The sequence below is a fragment of the Panthera leo genome, chromosome D1, assembly GCF_018350215.1.
Source record: "Panthera leo isolate Ple1 chromosome D1, P.leo_Ple1_pat1.1, whole genome shotgun sequence".
Lineage (NCBI taxonomy): Eukaryota > Metazoa > Chordata > Mammalia > Carnivora > Felidae > Panthera > Panthera leo.
The window spans coordinates 103,064,977-103,082,859 of record NC_056688.1 but is presented as its reverse complement, the minus strand read 5'-3'; the positions used below and the strand labels follow the sequence as shown (position 1 = coordinate 103,082,859).

The following is a 17,883-nucleotide window of genomic DNA, read 5'->3' as shown; positions in this document are numbered from 1 at the left end:
CCCATACTTTTGAAGAAGAAAAGAAAGTTTTTTGAGGAAAACCAGCATCCCACCACACAACTTGTACCTGAATCTGAATGGCTAGCCTTGTCTCCAAAATTGGGTCTCTGGCTTGTGTTTGCCCTTAGTATAAGGTCTTTTCCTAGACCTCACATTGCTTTATTAAGAGCCCTTTTCTTGACCACACCATCTAAGATAGCTTTTTATCTCTTATCGACTCTTACTTTTTTCATAATTTAAAATAAGTCTATGAAATTAATATTTTATTTGTTTGATGGCTTTTTTTGTTTCTTCCAAATCATATAAGGTATTTTATATTGATCTAAGCTGGTCGGGTTGTTTTTATTATGTTTAAAATAATGAGATGACATGATATGATGGTGTACTGGATGTGGAGTGGGAGGAAAATGGTAACCTAGCTACCTAAGCACTAGAAGGACTACTATGTGAGGTGTGACAGGCATGAAAGCAAGAAGTTTGGGTGAGAAGAGGGCATGAATTTCACTTGGGGCATACAAGACTTGAGATGCCTCTCAGATACCACAGGGAAGGTTTAGGACTGGAATCGTATAAATTTAGAGTTTTCAGCATGAGAATGAGAACATAGGTAAGAGAATGTAGGTAGAGAGAAGCTAAATGTTTTCAAGGACTGGCATCTGGAACTTTCTTAATAAAATATCACCAAGATGAGGAGCCAGTGAAGGTGTCCTGGGAACCTAGTGGTGAGAAAAGCATCAAGAGGGAACGGCTGTGTCAAAGCTGTTGGTAGGTCAAGCAATATCAACACTTAGAACTGGCAATATGTCATAGTGATATGAAGTTGGTGGATGACTTTGAGTGGTTTTGGTGGGATGGTGGGGTTACAAATCTCATAAATGTTTACTCAACAATCTATTCCATGATTATTCTTTGCTTTACATAGTTTCTAAGTATTTTCCCAACCTGAATGATGGAGGAAATGCATGTTGTCTTTTCCCAGAGCATCTAGAAAGACAGGGTCTTGAGACTTTAAACTTTGAGAAGAGAGAAGATGGGTGGAACCTAACAACATGGTGGGAACAGAGGGTTTTAGGAGAGAGCTGGCTGGGAAGAGATGTTTGACAGTAGATGATGCTTCATGAACCTGAGGATAAGTTATATCAAATTCTTACTTTGCATCAGTTCATCATTCTGGGCTTCACTTCCTGTCCATTTTGTCTGAGTACCAGGTTACTATGTATTTTGTTCTCTGGAAGAATTAAGGAGAGTGGGTGGTTTATGTCACCCTGGGAAAAACAGTGTAGAGACAGGGAGAGAGGAGGCACAAGAAGTGGTGTGGTGCTTGAAATGAGGAACAAGTGAGACAAAGGCAAGGACTTGGAACAGGAACTGAGAGACTAAAAGAGAAGTATGTGCACACAGTCTCTACTCAGAGATGCTTCAAAAACCATTTAGGAAGGTCCTCAGCCTCCTGTTATTTCATTTACCAGTTATAGGAAAGAAGGCTGGAGGGTTTGGGGTCATTTGAGTTCCAATGGAGAGTGAACTGGGCTCTTTGGAGAAAGGGCTGATGACTGGGTTGGGACCAGAATAGCATAACAGGAGCCCAGAGTGCCTTACAGTTCCAGAAAGTAAGGAGGAGTTCAGAAAACAGAAGGATTGAGCATCTCACAAGGAACCAAGAGTAAAACTGGAAGTGCCCTCAATGACCAAAGATGGAGCGATCTGAACAATAAAATAAATAATAAAGTACAAATTGTACCCCAAAGCACAAAGCAGGTATATGTAACTCCACATAGATGTAAATAATAAACAAACAAAAAAATTTTTTTCTTGTAGAAAAATTCTAAATTACATGTTGAGACTTCCCCTAAGAGGTGGACAATACACATTGATTGTGGCCTGAACTTAGTGACATGATTCTAAAGTATAGAACTTGCTGGTGGAAAACGATAGCATTATACTGAAGAACCTGGAAAACATATCTTGTTTTGGTGATTAAGATTACTATCCCCAGTGACAAGTCACGGTAATATGTGTCCCCTGATAAGGTGTGATGACAAAGGCAATTCTTATTTTTCTGAAAACCTATAATCCTGACCACACACACGAAAAAATCAGACAAACACCAATTGGAAAACCTTCTAAAAAACAAAAATTGGAAGACCTTCTACTTCTGAGCTGTTAAGGTCGTGAAAATCCAAGAAGGACTGAGACACTGTCACCAATCAAAGGAGATTAAGGAAATGGGACAATATATTCAGTGCTGTATTCTGAATCTGTAAGAGCAAAATGACATGAGTTGAAAAATAATAATCTCAATGAATTTTTTAAGTTTAGATAACAGAACTGTATCAATGTTGGTTTCTTAGTTTTGACTAATGTATTATGATAAAATAAGATGTTAACAACAGGGGAAACTGGGTGAGAGGTATAAAGGACATGTATTATATAATACCCCAGCTAATATTTTGAAAATCTAAAGTCGTTTTCAAATTTCAGATATATTTAAAGTAATTATTAAGAAATGGTTCCGATGGGGCGCCTGGGTGGCTCAGTCGGTTGAGCGTCTGACTTTGGCTCAGGTCATGATCTCGCAATTTGTGAGTTGGGGCCCTGTGTCGGGCTCTGTGCTGACAGCTCAGAGCCTGCAGCTTGCTTGAAATTCTTTGTCTCCCTCTCTCTCTGCCCCTCCCCTGCTCATACTCTGTCTCTCTCTGTCTCTCAAAATTAAATAAATGTTTAAAAAATTTTTTTTAAAGAAATGGTTCCAGAAGAGAAACTATTTTCATAGACTTCAGAGCAGATACTTGTGTTGCCCCGCACAGACCCCACTAATGTCAACATATCCCTCTTAGGACATTTGTGCACCGTTTTGCAAATCTTGAGAAGTTGGATGCTTTTAAAATTATAGAGATGGGAAAGGAAGATGGGTAAAAATTCCTTTGGAAGGCTTTGTTATAAAATTCAGCTCACTTCTAATTCAAATAAAATATGCACTGACCATAGATTATATTAGCATATTGAGGTAGGTTATGTTAATTGTAAAATATTGTCATGCTTACATTTTCTGTGGATGTTTAGAATCATTGGAGTTGATTGAATAATCATTATTTATGAAGAAATTTTGCAAATTGAACAGTTAGGAAACTTTGCAGACTCATATTTTGTGTTATTATAATTTATTAAAAACAATTTATTTCATGCATTTTCATTTAATGAGAAATTCCTAATAAAAAAGAATTAAAATAGTTTTATATGATCTACTTGATAATGTGGTTTTCAAAAGGTTATTTGTGCAAAAGAGTGAAATGCAAATAGTGAGTGAGAGAATATAGAAAAAAAAAGCAAGCACATATCCTAAAATGCTCTCAAATTCTTTTTTAAAGAATTACATAATGCATTACCAAGCTTAAATTAACAATTCAGGAAACAACAGATGCTGGCAAGGGTGTGGAGAAACGGGAACCCTCTTGCAGTGCTGGTGGGAATGCAAACTGGTGCAGCCCTCTGGAAAACAGTGTGGAGTTTCCTCAAAAAATTAAAAATAGAACTACCCTATGACCCAGCAATTGTACAACTAAGAAATTATCCAAAGGATATAGGAGTGCTGATTCATAGAGGCACTTGTACCCCAATGTTTATAGCAGCACTTTCAACAATAGCCAAATTATGGAAAGAGCCTAAACGTCCATCAACTGATGAATGGATAAAGAAGATGTGGGACGTATATACAATGGAATACTATTTGGCAATGAGAAAGAATGAAATCTGGCCATTTGTAGCAACGTGGATGGAACTGGAAGGTATTATGCTAAGTGAAATAAGTCAGTCAGAGAAAGACAGATAACATATGTTTTCACTCATATGTGGAACTTGAGAAACTTAACAGAAGACCATGGGGGAAGGGAAAGGGAAAAAAATAGTTACAAACAGAGAGGGAGTGAGGCAAACTATAAGAGACTCTTAAATACAGAGAATAAACTGAGGGTTGATGGGGTGGGAGGAGGAAAGGGGAAAAAGGATGATGGACACTGAGGGCGCTTGGAATGAGCACTGGGTGTTGTATGTAAGTGATATATCATGGGAATCTACCCTCCAAAACCAAGAGCACACTGTATACACTGTATTTTAGCCAATTTGACAATAAATTATATTTAAAAAAGAATTACATAATGAATTATTATCTATAATTATCAGTGGCTCAAATACATTGACTTCTGGGCTCAAAGCTTAATTAATTTATTCATTAATTTAACAAATGTTTATTGAGAAATTATTATGAACAATTTAAGTATTGGGGATAGCGTTGTTAATAAAGAAGATTTGCTGTCTTGTGTGGTGTATGTCCTAGCTGGACCAGTAAACAAGTAAACAAGCTAACAAACAAATAAATAGAAATTGTTGTATGGAAACCAATTTGACAATAAATTTCATATATTTCAAAAAAAAAAAAGAAATTGTTGAGTACTGATCAGGACTATGAAGAATAGAGCAAGTTGAGAACAGTGTCCATAGGAGGTGGGAGGGCTGTGATATGCTAATATTTAAACAAAGACCTGAGGGAAGTGAGGAAACTTTTTGAACATCAGCAAGTATAGCAAGTACAAAGGCCCTGAGGCAGGAGGGAGGTTGGATTGTCCAGGAACAGCAGGGAACTCAGTGTGAGGGGAGAGGAGGCAGGGTATAGGAGAGGGGCAAGACATGACATAGCTCATCTGAAACTAAAGTATCCCTGCCTGAGTGTCATTAGCCATCTCGTAGTATTTTCAGCAGGAAGATAGATAACATTATCCTTACTCAGTGCCTTTATTGTTTTACAAAACATAAGAAGAGATAAACAGAAAAATTGGAAAAATCTCTTGTAATATACAGACCGACTTTTCTTTTTCTGGCCTTTTTGCTTTTGAAAATTGCCCTGTGACAAATCTGTTTCTAACAAACACTAAAGACAGAAGTATTGATTCCTTTAAAATATTGTATGCATGTAGCTCTGAATAAAATGTGCCACAAACATATATATTTTTATTTAAAAATTTATGTCATGTCTTACTTCATTTGGGACCTTTGTTTTGCCACCTTCAGTCATTTTTCTTCTTATTCAAGTATAATTAACATACAGTGTTATATTAGTTTCAAGTGTACAATGTAATGATTTGACAATTTTATACATTTCCCCGTGCTCCTCAAGGTAAGTGTACTCTTAATCCCCATTTTGGACTCTTGAAAAAATTTCAACTACAGAAATAAATAACGTCAGACATAAATTCATATTCTAATATTTAAATTGACTATTTTAACTTTTCTATTAAAAACTAGCCACACTACATTTAACTCCTTTAACTAATTCCCCACTCCTGTGTGCATCTGCACATATGGGATTCTTCCATATGCTTCTATTCATGGATTTTTGTGTGCCATGGTTTACATATAGAGATGCATTGTTATATGGTAAGGAAAATAATGAACATATAATTAATAAGTTTTACTACAAGCAGGGCCCCCAAATTTTTAAGTTTCCCATTGGCCATCCTCATTTGGATATCATGTATTTGGACATATACTTCTTTTTCCAGATGATAGACTTTTGAACAAGAGATCGTATTGCCTCAGTAATTTAGGTGGAGTGGGGGGCATTAAAATGTGACTAACTGCATGTTGGAAATCTGAGAGGATTTACACAGATCATTGTGCATGCTACGACTTTAGTAGAAAGCCTAGAGACAGTTTTGCCTTCTCACCCACCTTCCTGAAAGCGGTTTTAACCTCCTTGTTTCTTAAGCTATAGACCAGGGGGTTCAGCATGGGAATAACCATAGTGTAGAACATGGATGCGATTTTGTCTGAGTCCATGGAATGGCTGGAGGTGGGCTGGGCGTACATAAAGATGGCTGTCCCATAGAAGATGGAGACTGTAGTGAGGTGGGAAGTGCACGTGGATAAAGCCTTCTGATAACCCTGAGTTGAGTGCATCTTCAGGATGGTGATAAATATGAGCAGGTAGGAAGTCAAGATAACAAAGACAGCAAAAAAGATGTTGAAGCTTACTACCACAATAAGAATCAGTTCACTGACATGTCTATCAGAGCAAGATAGAGCCATGACAGCTGGAACATCACAGAAAAAGTGATGGATCAGATTGGACTTGCAAAATGAGAGACTGAACGTGTCCCGAATGTGGATGGAGGCATTCAAGAAACCATAGATGTAGGAACCTATCGCCAGACATGCACACACCCTTGTCGTCATGGTGGTGGTGTAATGGAGGGGTTTGCACACTGCTGCATAGCGGTCTTAGGCCATTGAAGCCAACAGGTAACTCTCCACAGTGGCAAAGGCTGCAAAAAAGAACATCTGGGCAGCACATGCATTGTAGGAGATGACTTTGTCTCCCATAAGGAGCCCAGCCATAACTTTGGGAGTGACAGCTGTAGAGTAACCGAAGTCCACCAGAGACAGGTTACTGAGGAAAAAGTACATGGGAGTGTGGAGATGAGAGTCTAAGAGAATCAAAACAATCATCCCCATGTTTCCAAACAGCGTGATGAGGTAAATGAGGGTGAACATGATAAATAGAAGGATCTGTAGCTTTGGATCATTGGTTAGTCCCAGCAGGATGAATTCAGCCCCTTCTGTGTTGTTCTTCATAATGTTGTTTGGGAACCACAATATGCCCTGTAGTGATGAAAATAAAGGAAGAGAGTCATAAACAAAAAAGCAAGTGAAGTGAAATTGAAACAGATACATAGAAAGATAGATACACAGAAAGATAGATGATAGATGATAGATAGATAGATAATCTAGATAGATATCTCAATGATAGATTGGTAGGTAGATAGATGATAGATAGATGTGCATTATTTCTTTACAGCAGTAATTCTTCATATTATTCAGATCTCAAGTGTGAGCTTGACAATGAAATGTAATGCATGAATTCTCTATACAGTCACACATTGCTAAAACTGAAGGATCTTCATGGATCAAGTCTCACTTTCTAAATTTTGTAAATTTGTAAACTGAGATGTGAAGAGTAATGTCTTGATCAAGATGGCAAGTCTGAAATCAAATATATCTGTCATTTCAGTTCCATGGATCATTGAATGTTTATACCTGTATGTTGCTCTAGACAGAAACTACTCTAGACACTTTGTGTGTATTCATTCATTTTTTTCAACAACCCTGTGGGATTGGCTAGTTCTTTATTACCCCCATTTAACTTGTGAAGCACAGAGATTAAATCATGTATTTAAGTTTACAAAATTATTACTGCCAAAGCCAAGTTTTGCACCCACGACTCGTTCTTCAGTCCACTGGTCTTAATTTAAGTAAAATTGAACTTAATTCAATTTACACATACTCATTGACTTCATTATTCCAAACTCAGTGTTTGGGGCTTTCTACTTAAGTAACCGAGATATACAAGCATAATGGATGTAGTGGGGTAACTTGAGCAGTAGGGAATGTATAGCCAGAAGAAGCAATTCTGAGGGCAAGGCACAATGTCAGGTGTAGAGCTGAGGCTCTAGGAAGTGGTGCCTATCAACCCTATCATTTACCACCCAAGAAACATTGATTCCAACCTCAGTACCAGGACCTGATTTCTTCCATACACACAGTGCAGATTGTAACGAGATCTACTCCAAGATATTGTTGAGTGATACAAATGAGATAATGCATTATAAACAAGGGGTAAAATGTTGGATGTTTAGTATGGTCTGACCAATGTTACTGTAGTATTATTTCTAGGATGGAATGATAACCTTTCTGTTTGGGAAAGGCGGGTGGTGATATGAGGGATTCAGGTGTGGATGAGTTCTGAGGCCTTGTAGCCTCTCCTTGGTTTCCTTTTTCTCACACACTTGGTCCACTGATTATTTTGTTCCTTCCAGTGTTCCTCAGTCTGTCCTCTGCCAGCTCAAGTTCTGTTCTAGTCATTCCAAATGAGCCATTCTTTTGCTTAATTTCTTTCTTAAAATCCATATTTTAGCAAGAGTCAAAAGAGTGTCTTTTCTTAAACTCACTCTTCCTCCCATTACTATTATCTCATAGTTGGATCACCAAGGTCAAGGGTTGAAAGGTCCCAGTTTTTGACTGCCTTGAGCCTGCAGGTCTGTTTTGGTGGGACGCTCCACGTTTTTAATTTATGTGATATGTTCTTGTGTAGGAATAGTGTCTTAAATCTTTTAACTTTGAATTTGAAGCCTTTAGAAAGACATCTGTCCTCAACTAATCACTCTCTACCATGTCCTCCTGATTCTGTCACATCCTCACTCACCAAACCTAGACCCTGAGGTCGTTGTGTCTGTCAAGCTTTGACAATCATAACATCTCAGAATAGGACACGTTCTACAAACAGTAAGAGCTATATGCATATACATTTCTATTCGTACATGTGGACATATATTTATGCATGTGTTTGTATATATGTGTAAAAATGTATCATTTCATTTAAATTCACTGAGATGTTGTGAGGTCAGTGTAATTGTTATTCCCCCTTTATCTTTTGAGAGGTTATGTAAAGCTCTACAATTACATAGCTTGAATGAGGAAGATTCAAGATTCAAATGACCCTGTGACCAAGTCAAAAGCCTGTGCCTTTAGTGACCTTATCATTGGCCTCTGTAGATGTGCTAGCAATATTAATAAGGACCAGATAATGCTGGAGAGATTACAGCGGAGTACTAATCTTGTTAATTGAATTATAACACTTTGTAGTTTATAGAGAGGTTATTTCACTGTCTTCTGTTTTTTTTTAACCTCCAGTGACAGGACAGAGATAGTAAATAAGATGAATTTAAAAGTTACTGAATCAGGGCATCACTTAACTTTTTTGTTTGGCTGATCTTTTTAAAGAAAGGAGTTGATGTTATTCCATAGATATCACTAAACTCCCCATTGATGGAAATTTTGATACTAAAATCCCAGCCTCAGCTCACTGCTTTAGGAATAATGTTCAAATCATCTATTTTGGTGCTCAAATAACTCATAGTAGGTAGAGCGCCCCATGGATTTTGCATGAATTATACTTCTTACTAAAAAAAAAAAAATACACACAACATAGAAGCTTACCTCGCTGGCGGAAAAGAAGGGACAGGCAATCCTGAATAGTGAGTCTGAAATCAGACTTTTTGCTATGAAATAATGCATATATACTGTTGGAGATGTTCTCTATCAGGTACTAGTGAAAATTCCAAGACTTCTAAGACAGGTAAAATTGGAGGAAAGATCCCAACATGGAGTCACAAACATGATCCAAGTCCTAAACCCACCCTTAGTTCTGACTATGCTTTTGGAGCAGCCGCTTGTTCTCTCCCTATTTGTAAAATAAAGGATAAAATCACCTCTCCTACATAATTCACATAATTGGGTGATGATGAGCAAAGGAGGGAAGCTCTAGAAAACACCTTGCTGAGGGGTTCTCACCTGGAACTCAATCAATATCATTTCCATGAGGAGATGTTTTCCCTGGCCACGATCGCAGGCTGGAAACAAATTCTCAGGTCCAAGGTCAGGGAGGAAGGTCTGCATGTACCAGCAAGGATAGCAGTCAGCTGAATAAATGATGGCCAGAGGGGCGTGGCACATGGCCTGGTCCCTCTGAAATGATGTCATGTTGAGTCCTACTGGGATTTCAGGGGCTATCTCATGGAATCAGGAGGGAGTGAGATAGACACGGAGTTCTCCATGCATGTCCCCCAGGAGGGCGTCTGTAGCTCTCATCCACCTTCTTAGGGAGAAGCAATTAAACAGCCTGTGGGGACCTAACTGGATCTGATCAGGGTGCACACCTGGTTTTGTGTCACATGTTCTTATATTTCACCCCTTCTCCCACCTGCTGTCCCTGGAAACCAGGTAACGGCTTGTCTGTGTAATTTTGCCTTTGCAATAATGTCCTGTAAGTTGAGTCCTAGTGTGTGTAGCCTTTGTGTCTGGATTCCTTCATGTAAGATGTTTCTGAGATTCATCCATATTGTTGCCTATATTAATTTCCTAAGACTGCTCTTAAAAAGTACCACAAAGGGGGCACCTGGGTGGCTCAGTCGGTTGAGCGTCCTACTTCAGCTCAGGTCACGATCTCGCGGTCCGTGAGTTCGAGCCCCGCGTCGGGCTCTGGGCTAATGGCTCAGAGCCTGGAACCTGTTTCAGATTCTGTGTCTCCCTCTCTCACTGCCCCTCCCCCATTCATGCTCTGTCTCTCTCTCTCTGTCTCAAAAATAAATAAACGTTAAAAAAAAATCTAAAAAAAAAGTACCACAAAGAAGGTGGCATTAACAACAGAAATGTATCGTCTCACATTTCTGGATACTAGAAATCTGAGGTCAATGTGTCAATGGGGTTGGTTCTGTTGGTTACTTGTGAAATCTGTAAGGGAGAATTTGTCTCATATCTGTCCCCGAGCATCAGGGTGATTTCCTGGCGTTCGTTTTCATTCCTTGGTCTGCTGACCATTCTGACCTCTGTCTTCCTCTTCACTTGGTGTTCCCCCTTTGTGCCTGCATCTGTCTAAATATTCCATTTTTTAAAGGGGCACGAGTCCTATTAGATTTGGGGCCTACTCTACCCCAGTGGGACCTCATCTTAAGTAAGTAAATCTGCAACAATCCTATTTCTATACAAGATCACATTTCGGAGTACTGAAGGTTAGGAATTCAACAGATGAGACACTGAACTGGACTTGGGACTTCTCAGAAGGGTATTTTGTTACTTAAATTGCTAAACCTGTGTTTCTATCAGGGGATGTAGATTTGGACTTTCTATTCCTTCTTCCTGCTAATCTTACTCTGCTCATTTATTTTTTGTATTTTTTTCATAAATACAGTAAATCCTTGGTTTGTGAGCATAATTCGTTCCAGAAACATGCTTGTAATCCAAAGCACTTGTCTGTCAAAGCAAATTTCCCCATAAGAAATAATGGAAACTCAGATGATTAGTTCTACAACCCAAAAATATTCACATAAAACTGATTGCAATACCATAATATAATACAAAATAATTTTTAAAAATACAAAATATAAGGATAAATAAAGAAATTAACCTGTGCTTACCTTTGAAAACCTTCGTGGCTGAGGGAGACATGAGAGAGGAGGATTATTGTATAGGACGACTTTCACGATCATTAACTGATGTTGACTACAGTACAGTATTAATAAACTCTTGTCATATACTGTATTTAATATAACTGGCAATAAGACAGCAGAGGAAAGGGTCTATACCTTCAAGCAGCCTGACCAAAACCAAGCAAAGCATTCCTAAGCTTACTCTTGTATGGAAAATCAAAGAACTGTCTATAGGTGCTTTGAAGCGACAAAAATTACACCAGTTTGGGGCACCTTCCAAAGTTCTGAAAAATAAATAATTTTTGCCAAACACCACAGCATGGGACCCAGCATCCAAGCATGAGAGACGATCACCCACAATCTCACAGCGGCGGGCGAGAGAGAGAGAGAGAGAGAGAGAAGAATCATTGGCTCAGTTGTGTGTGATGTTCGGCATCATGTACTACTCATATTGCAAGACGTCGTTCATTTACCAAGTTAAAATTTATTAGAAAGGTTTGTTCGTCTTGCAGAACACTTGGAGAACAAGTTACTTGCAATCCAAGGTTTTACTGTAGTATACTTTTTTACACCGAACAATAGTTGACACACGATGTTACACTAGTTTCAGGCATGCAACCAAGTGACTAGAAAAGTCTGTATGTTATGTGCTCACCACCAGTGTAGCTACCATCTGACCCCATACAATGCTATCACAACACCTTTGACTATATTCCCTATGCTGTAACTTTATTCCTTATGCTGTACCTTTTATACATTCCATAACTGGAAGCCTGTATCTCCCACTCCCCCTCACCCCTTTTTCCCATCCCTGCCTACCCCTTCCCTCTGGAAACCGTCTATTTGTTTCTTGTATTTATGGGTCTGCTTCTTTTTTTGTTTGTTTGTTCGTTCATTTGTTTCTTTAGATTTCACATATAAGTGCAATTGTATGGTATTTGTCTTTCTTTGACTAACTTATTTCACTGAGTGTAATACCCTCTAGGTCAATCTATGTTGTCACAATGGCGAGATCCCATTTTTTTTATGGATAAATAATATATATATATACATATATATATATATATACATATATATATATATATATATATGTATATATATATATCACTTCATCTTTATCCATTACTCTATCAGTGGACACCTGGATTGCTTCCAGATCTTGGCTATTATAAGCAATGCCACAACAAACATTTTTTTGAGGAAGTGCTATAGTTCCTGGAAGTGGGTGCACTAATTTACATTCCCACAAATGGTATATGAGGGTCCTTTGTCTCCACATTCTTGCCAATACTTCTTATTTCCTGTCTTTTTTTTTAAATGAAAAATATTATTTATTGAGTTATAATGGACATATAATATATTAGTTTCAGGTGTATAACATAGTGACTTGACATTTGTATATATTGCAAACTGATTACCACAGTAAGGCTAGATATTGTCTGTCACCATACAACGCTAATACAATATTATTGACTATATCCCCCATGCTGCACATTATATTCCTATGACGTATTTATTTTATAACTGGAAATTTGTTTTTCTTGATCCCCTTCACCCTTTCCCCACTGATGCCCCCTAAGTCTTCTTTCTCTCTGTCAACCCCAATCTATTCTCTGTATGAGTCTGGGTTTTTTGTTGTTGTTTTACTTGTTTTGTTTTTAAAATTCCACATATAGGAGGATCCTGGGAAGATGGCGGCGTAGGAGGACGCCGGGCTCACCACATCCTGCTGATCACGTAGATCCCACCCACACCTGCCTAAATAACTCAGAAAACCGCTAGAAGACTAGCAGAATGGAGTCTCCGGAGCCAAGCACAGACGAGAGGCTCACGGAAGAGGGTAGGAAGGATGGAGAGGCAGTGGGTGCTGCACAGACTGGCGGGAGGGAGCCGGGGCGGAGGGGCGGCTCTCCGGCCAAGCAGAGCCCCTGAATCTGGCTTGCAAGAGTGGAGGGGCCAGACAGAATGTGTTCCAACAGCAAGCGGGACTTAGCATCTGGGAGGTCATAAGCTAACCTCTCTGCTCAGAGAGCGGGAGGGCTGGAGGACAATGGGAGGGAGAGCTGTTGAGCCCCAGACGACAGAGCTCAGCTTAGTGGGAAACAAAGGCACTCACCAGCACCATCTCCCTCGCCCATCCCCCAGCCAAAGTCCCAAAGGGAACCAGTTCCTGCCAGGGAACTTGCTTGCACCCGCAAACACCCAACGCTGTGCTTCTGCGGACCCATCCCTCCGGTGGGTCTGACTCAATCCCCGTGCTGCAGGGCCCCTCCCCAAGTGGATCACTGAAGGATAAGCGAGCTGAGCCTGCTCCTCCCGCCCCCGTGCACCTTGCCGATCCACCCCAGCTAATATGCCAGATCCCCAGCACCACAAGCGTGGCAGTGTGCAAGTAGCCCAGATGGGACACGCCACCCCACAGTGAATCCCGCCCCTGGGAGAGGGGAAGAGAAGGCACACACCAGTCTGACTGTGGCCCCAGCGGTGGGCTGGGGGCAGACATCAGGTCTGACTGCGGGCCCCGCCCACCAACGCAAGTTATTCAAGACAGCACAGGGGAAGTGCCCCGCAGTCCTGCACCACTCCAGGGGCTATCCAAAATGATGAAATGGAAGAATTCCTCTCAAAAAAATGTCCAGGAAATAACGACAGCTAACAAACTGATCAAAAACGATTTAAACAATATAACAGAAAGTGAATTTAGAATAATAGTCATAAAATTAATCGCTGGGCTTGAAAACAGTATAAAGGACAGCAGAGAATCTATTGCTACAGACATCAAGGGACTAAGGAACAGCCAGGAGGAGCTAAAAAATGCTATCAATGAGGTGCAAAATAAAATGGAGACAACCGCGGCTTGGATTGAAGAGTCAGAGGAGAGAATAGGTGAACTAGAAGATAAAATTAAGGAAAAAGAAGAAGCTGAGAAAAAGAGAGATAAAAAAATCCAGGAGTATGAGGGGAAAATTAGAGAACTAAGTGATGCACTAAAGAGAAATAATATACACATAATTGGTATTCCAGAGGAGGAAGAGAGAGGGAAAGGTGCTGAAGGTGTACTTGAAGAAATAATAGCTGAGAACTTCCCTGATCTGCGGAAGGAAAAAAGCATTGAAATCCAAGAGGCACAGAGAACTCCCTTCAGATGTAACTTGAATCCATCTTCTGCACGACATATCATAGTGAAACTGGCAAAATACAAGGATAAAGAGAAAATTCTGAAAGCAGCTAGAGATAAACATACTCTAACATATAAAGGGAGACCTATAAGACTCGTGACCGATCTCTCTACTGAAACTTGGCAGGCCAGAAAGGAATGGCAGGAGATCTTCAATGTGATGAACAGAAAAAATATGCAGCCGAGAATCCTTTACCCAGGAAGTCTGTCATGTAGAATAGAAGGAGAGATAAAGGTCTTCCCAAACAAACAAAAACTGAAGGAATTTGTCACCACGAAACCAGCCCTACAAGAGATCCTAAGGGGGATCCTGTGAGACAAAGTACCAGAGACATCGTTACAAGCATGAAACCTACAGACATCACAATGACTCTAAATCCATATCTTTCTATAATAACACTGAATGTAAATGGATTAAATGCGCCAACCAAAAGACATAGGGTATCAAAATGGATAAAAAAACAAGACCCATCTATTTGCTGTCTACAAGAGACTCATTTTAGACCTGAGGACACCTTCAGATTGAGAGTGAGGGGATGGAGAACTATTTATCATGCCACTGGAAGTCAAAAGAAAGCTGGAGTAGCCATACTTATATCAGACAAACTAGACTTTAAATTAAAGGCTGTAACAAGAGATGAAGAAGGGCATTATATAATAATTACAGGGTCTATCCATCAGGAAGAGCTAACAATTATAAATTCTATGTGCCGAATATGGGAGCCCCCAAATATATAAAACAATTACTCACAAATATAAGCAACCTTATTGATAAGAATGTGGTAATTGCAGGGGACTTTAACACTCCACTTACAGAAATGGATAGATCATCTAGACACACGGTCAATAAAGAAACAAGGGCCCCGAATGATACATTGGATCAGATGGACTTGACAGATATATTTAGAACTCTGCATCCCAAAGCAACAGAATATACTTTCTTCTCGAGTGCACATGGAACATTCTCCAAGATAGATCACATACTGGGTCACAAAACAGCCCTTCATAAGTATACAAGAATTGAAATCATACCATGCATACTTTCAGACCACAATGCTATGAAGCTTGAAATCAACCACAAGAAAAAGTCTGGAAAACCTCCAAAAGCATGGAGGTTAAAGAACACCCTACTAAAGAGTGAATGGGTCAACTAGGCAATTAGAGAAGAAATTAAAAAATATATGGAAACAAATGAAAATGAAAATACAACAGTCCAAAAGCTTTGGGATGCAGTGAAGGCAGTCCTGAGAGGAAAATACATTGCAATCCAGGCCTATCTCAAGAAACAAGAAAAATCCCAAATACAAAATCTAACAGCACACCTAAAGGAAACAGAAGCAGAACAGCAAAGACAGCCTAAACCCAGCAGAAGAAGAGAAATAATAAAGATCAGAGCAGAAATAAACAATATAGAATCTAAAAAAACTGTAGAGCAGATCAACGAAACCAAGAGTTGGTTTTTTGAAAAAATAAACAAAATTGACAAACCTCTAGCCAGGCTTCTCAAAAAGAAAAGGGACATGACCCAAATAGATAAAATCATGAGTGAAAATGGAATTATTACAATCAATCGCTCAGACATACAAGCAATTATCAGGGAATACTATGAAAAATTATATGCCAACAAACTGGACAACCTGGAAGCAATGGACAAATTCCTAAACACCCACACACTTCCAAAACTCAATCAGGAGGAAACAGAAAGCTTGAACAGACCCATAACCAGCGAAGAAATTGAATCAGTCATCAAAAATCTCCCAACAAATACCTATCCTTCTCAAGCATTCCAAGAAATAGAAAGGGAAGGAAAACTTCCAGACTCATTCTATGAAGCCAGTATTACTTTGATTCCTAAACCAGACAGAGACCAAGTAAAAAAAGAGAACTACAGGCCAATATCCCTGATGAATATGGATGCAAAAATTCTCAATAAGATACTAGCAAATCGAATTCAAGAGCATATAAAAAGAATTATTCACCATGATCAAATGGGATTCATTCCTGGGATGCAGGGCTGGTTCAACATTCGCAAATCAATCAACGTGATACATCACATTAATAAAAGAAAAGATAAGAACCATATGATCCTGTCAATCGTTGCAGAAAAGGCCTTTGACAAAATTCAGCACCCTTTCTTAATAAAAACCCTTGAGAAAGTCAGGATAGAAGGAACATACTTAAAGATCATAAAAGCCATTTATGAAAAGCCCACAGCTAACATCATCCTCAATGGGGAAAAACTGAGAGCTTTTTCCCTGAGATCAGGAACACGACAGGGATGTCCACTCTCACCGCTGCTGTTTAACATAGTGTTGGAAGTTCTAGCATCAGCAATCAGACAACAAAAGGAAATCAAAGGCAACAAAATTGACAAAGATGAAGTCAAGCTTTCACTTTTTGCAGATGACATATTATACATGGAAAATCCGATAGACTCGACCAGAAGTCTGCTAGAACTGATATATGAATTTAGCAAAGTTGCAGGATACAAAATCAATGTACAGAAATCAGTTGCATTCTTATATACTAATAATGAAGCAACAGAAAGACAAATAAAGAAACTGATCCCATTCACAATTGCACCAAGAAACATAAAATACCTAGGAATAAATCTAACCAAAGATGTAAAAGATCTGTATGCTGAAAACTATAGAAAGCTTATGAAGGAAATTGAAGAAGATATAAAGAAATGGAAAGACATTCCCTGCTCATGGATTGGAAGAATAAATATTGTCAAAATGTCAATACTACCCAAAGCTATCTACACATTCAATGCAATCCCAATCAAAATTGCACCAGCATTCTTCTCGAAACTAGAACAAGCAATCCTAAAATTCATATGGAACCACAAAAGGCCCTGAATAGCCAAAGTAATTTTGAAGAAGAAGACCAAAGCAGGAGGCATCACAATCCCAGACTTTAGCCTCTACTACAAAGCTGTAATCATCAAGACAGCATGGTATTGGCACAAAAACAGACACATAGACCAATGGAATAGAATAGAAACCCCAGAACTAGACCCACAAACGTATGGCCAACTAATGTTTGACGAATCAGGAAAGAATATCCAATGGAAAAAAGACAGTCTCTTTAACAAATGGTGCTGGGAGAACTGGACAGCAACATGCAGAAGGTTGAAACTAGACCACTTTCTCACACCATTCACAAAAAATAAACTCAAAATGGATAAAGGACCTGAATCTGAGATAGGAAACCATCAAAACCCTAGAGGAGAAAGCAAGAAAAGACCTCTCTGACCTCAGCCGTAGCAATTTCTTACTTGACACATCCCCAAAGGCAAGGGAATTAAAAGCAAAAATGAACTACTGGGACCTTCTGAAGATAAAAAGCTTCTGCACAGCAAAGGAAACAACCAACAAAACTAAAAGGCAACCAACGGAATGGGAAAAGATATTTGCAAATGACACATCGGACAAAGGGCTAGTATCCAAAATCTATAAAGAGCTCACCAAACTCCACACCCAAAAAACAAATAACCCAGTGAAGTAATTGGCAGAAAACATAAATAGACACTTCTCTAAAGAAGACATCCGGATGGCCAACAGGCACATGAAAAGATGCTCAACGTCGCTCCTCATCAGGGAAATACAAATCAAAACCACACTCAGATATCACCTCACGTCAGTCAGAGTGGCCAAAATGAACAAA

General features: G+C 39.1%; 1 protein-coding gene across 1 annotated transcript; it reads right to left on the bottom strand.

The window, feature by feature from the left end:
* Positions 1-5,676: 5,676 nt before the first annotated feature.
* Positions 5,677-6,627, bottom strand: LOC122201344 (olfactory receptor 5B3-like). The gene is given in 1 exon segment (XM_042907214.1): positions 5,677-6,627. A coding segment is annotated over 1 exon segment (951 nt).
* Positions 6,628-17,883: the final 11,256 nt, after the last annotated feature.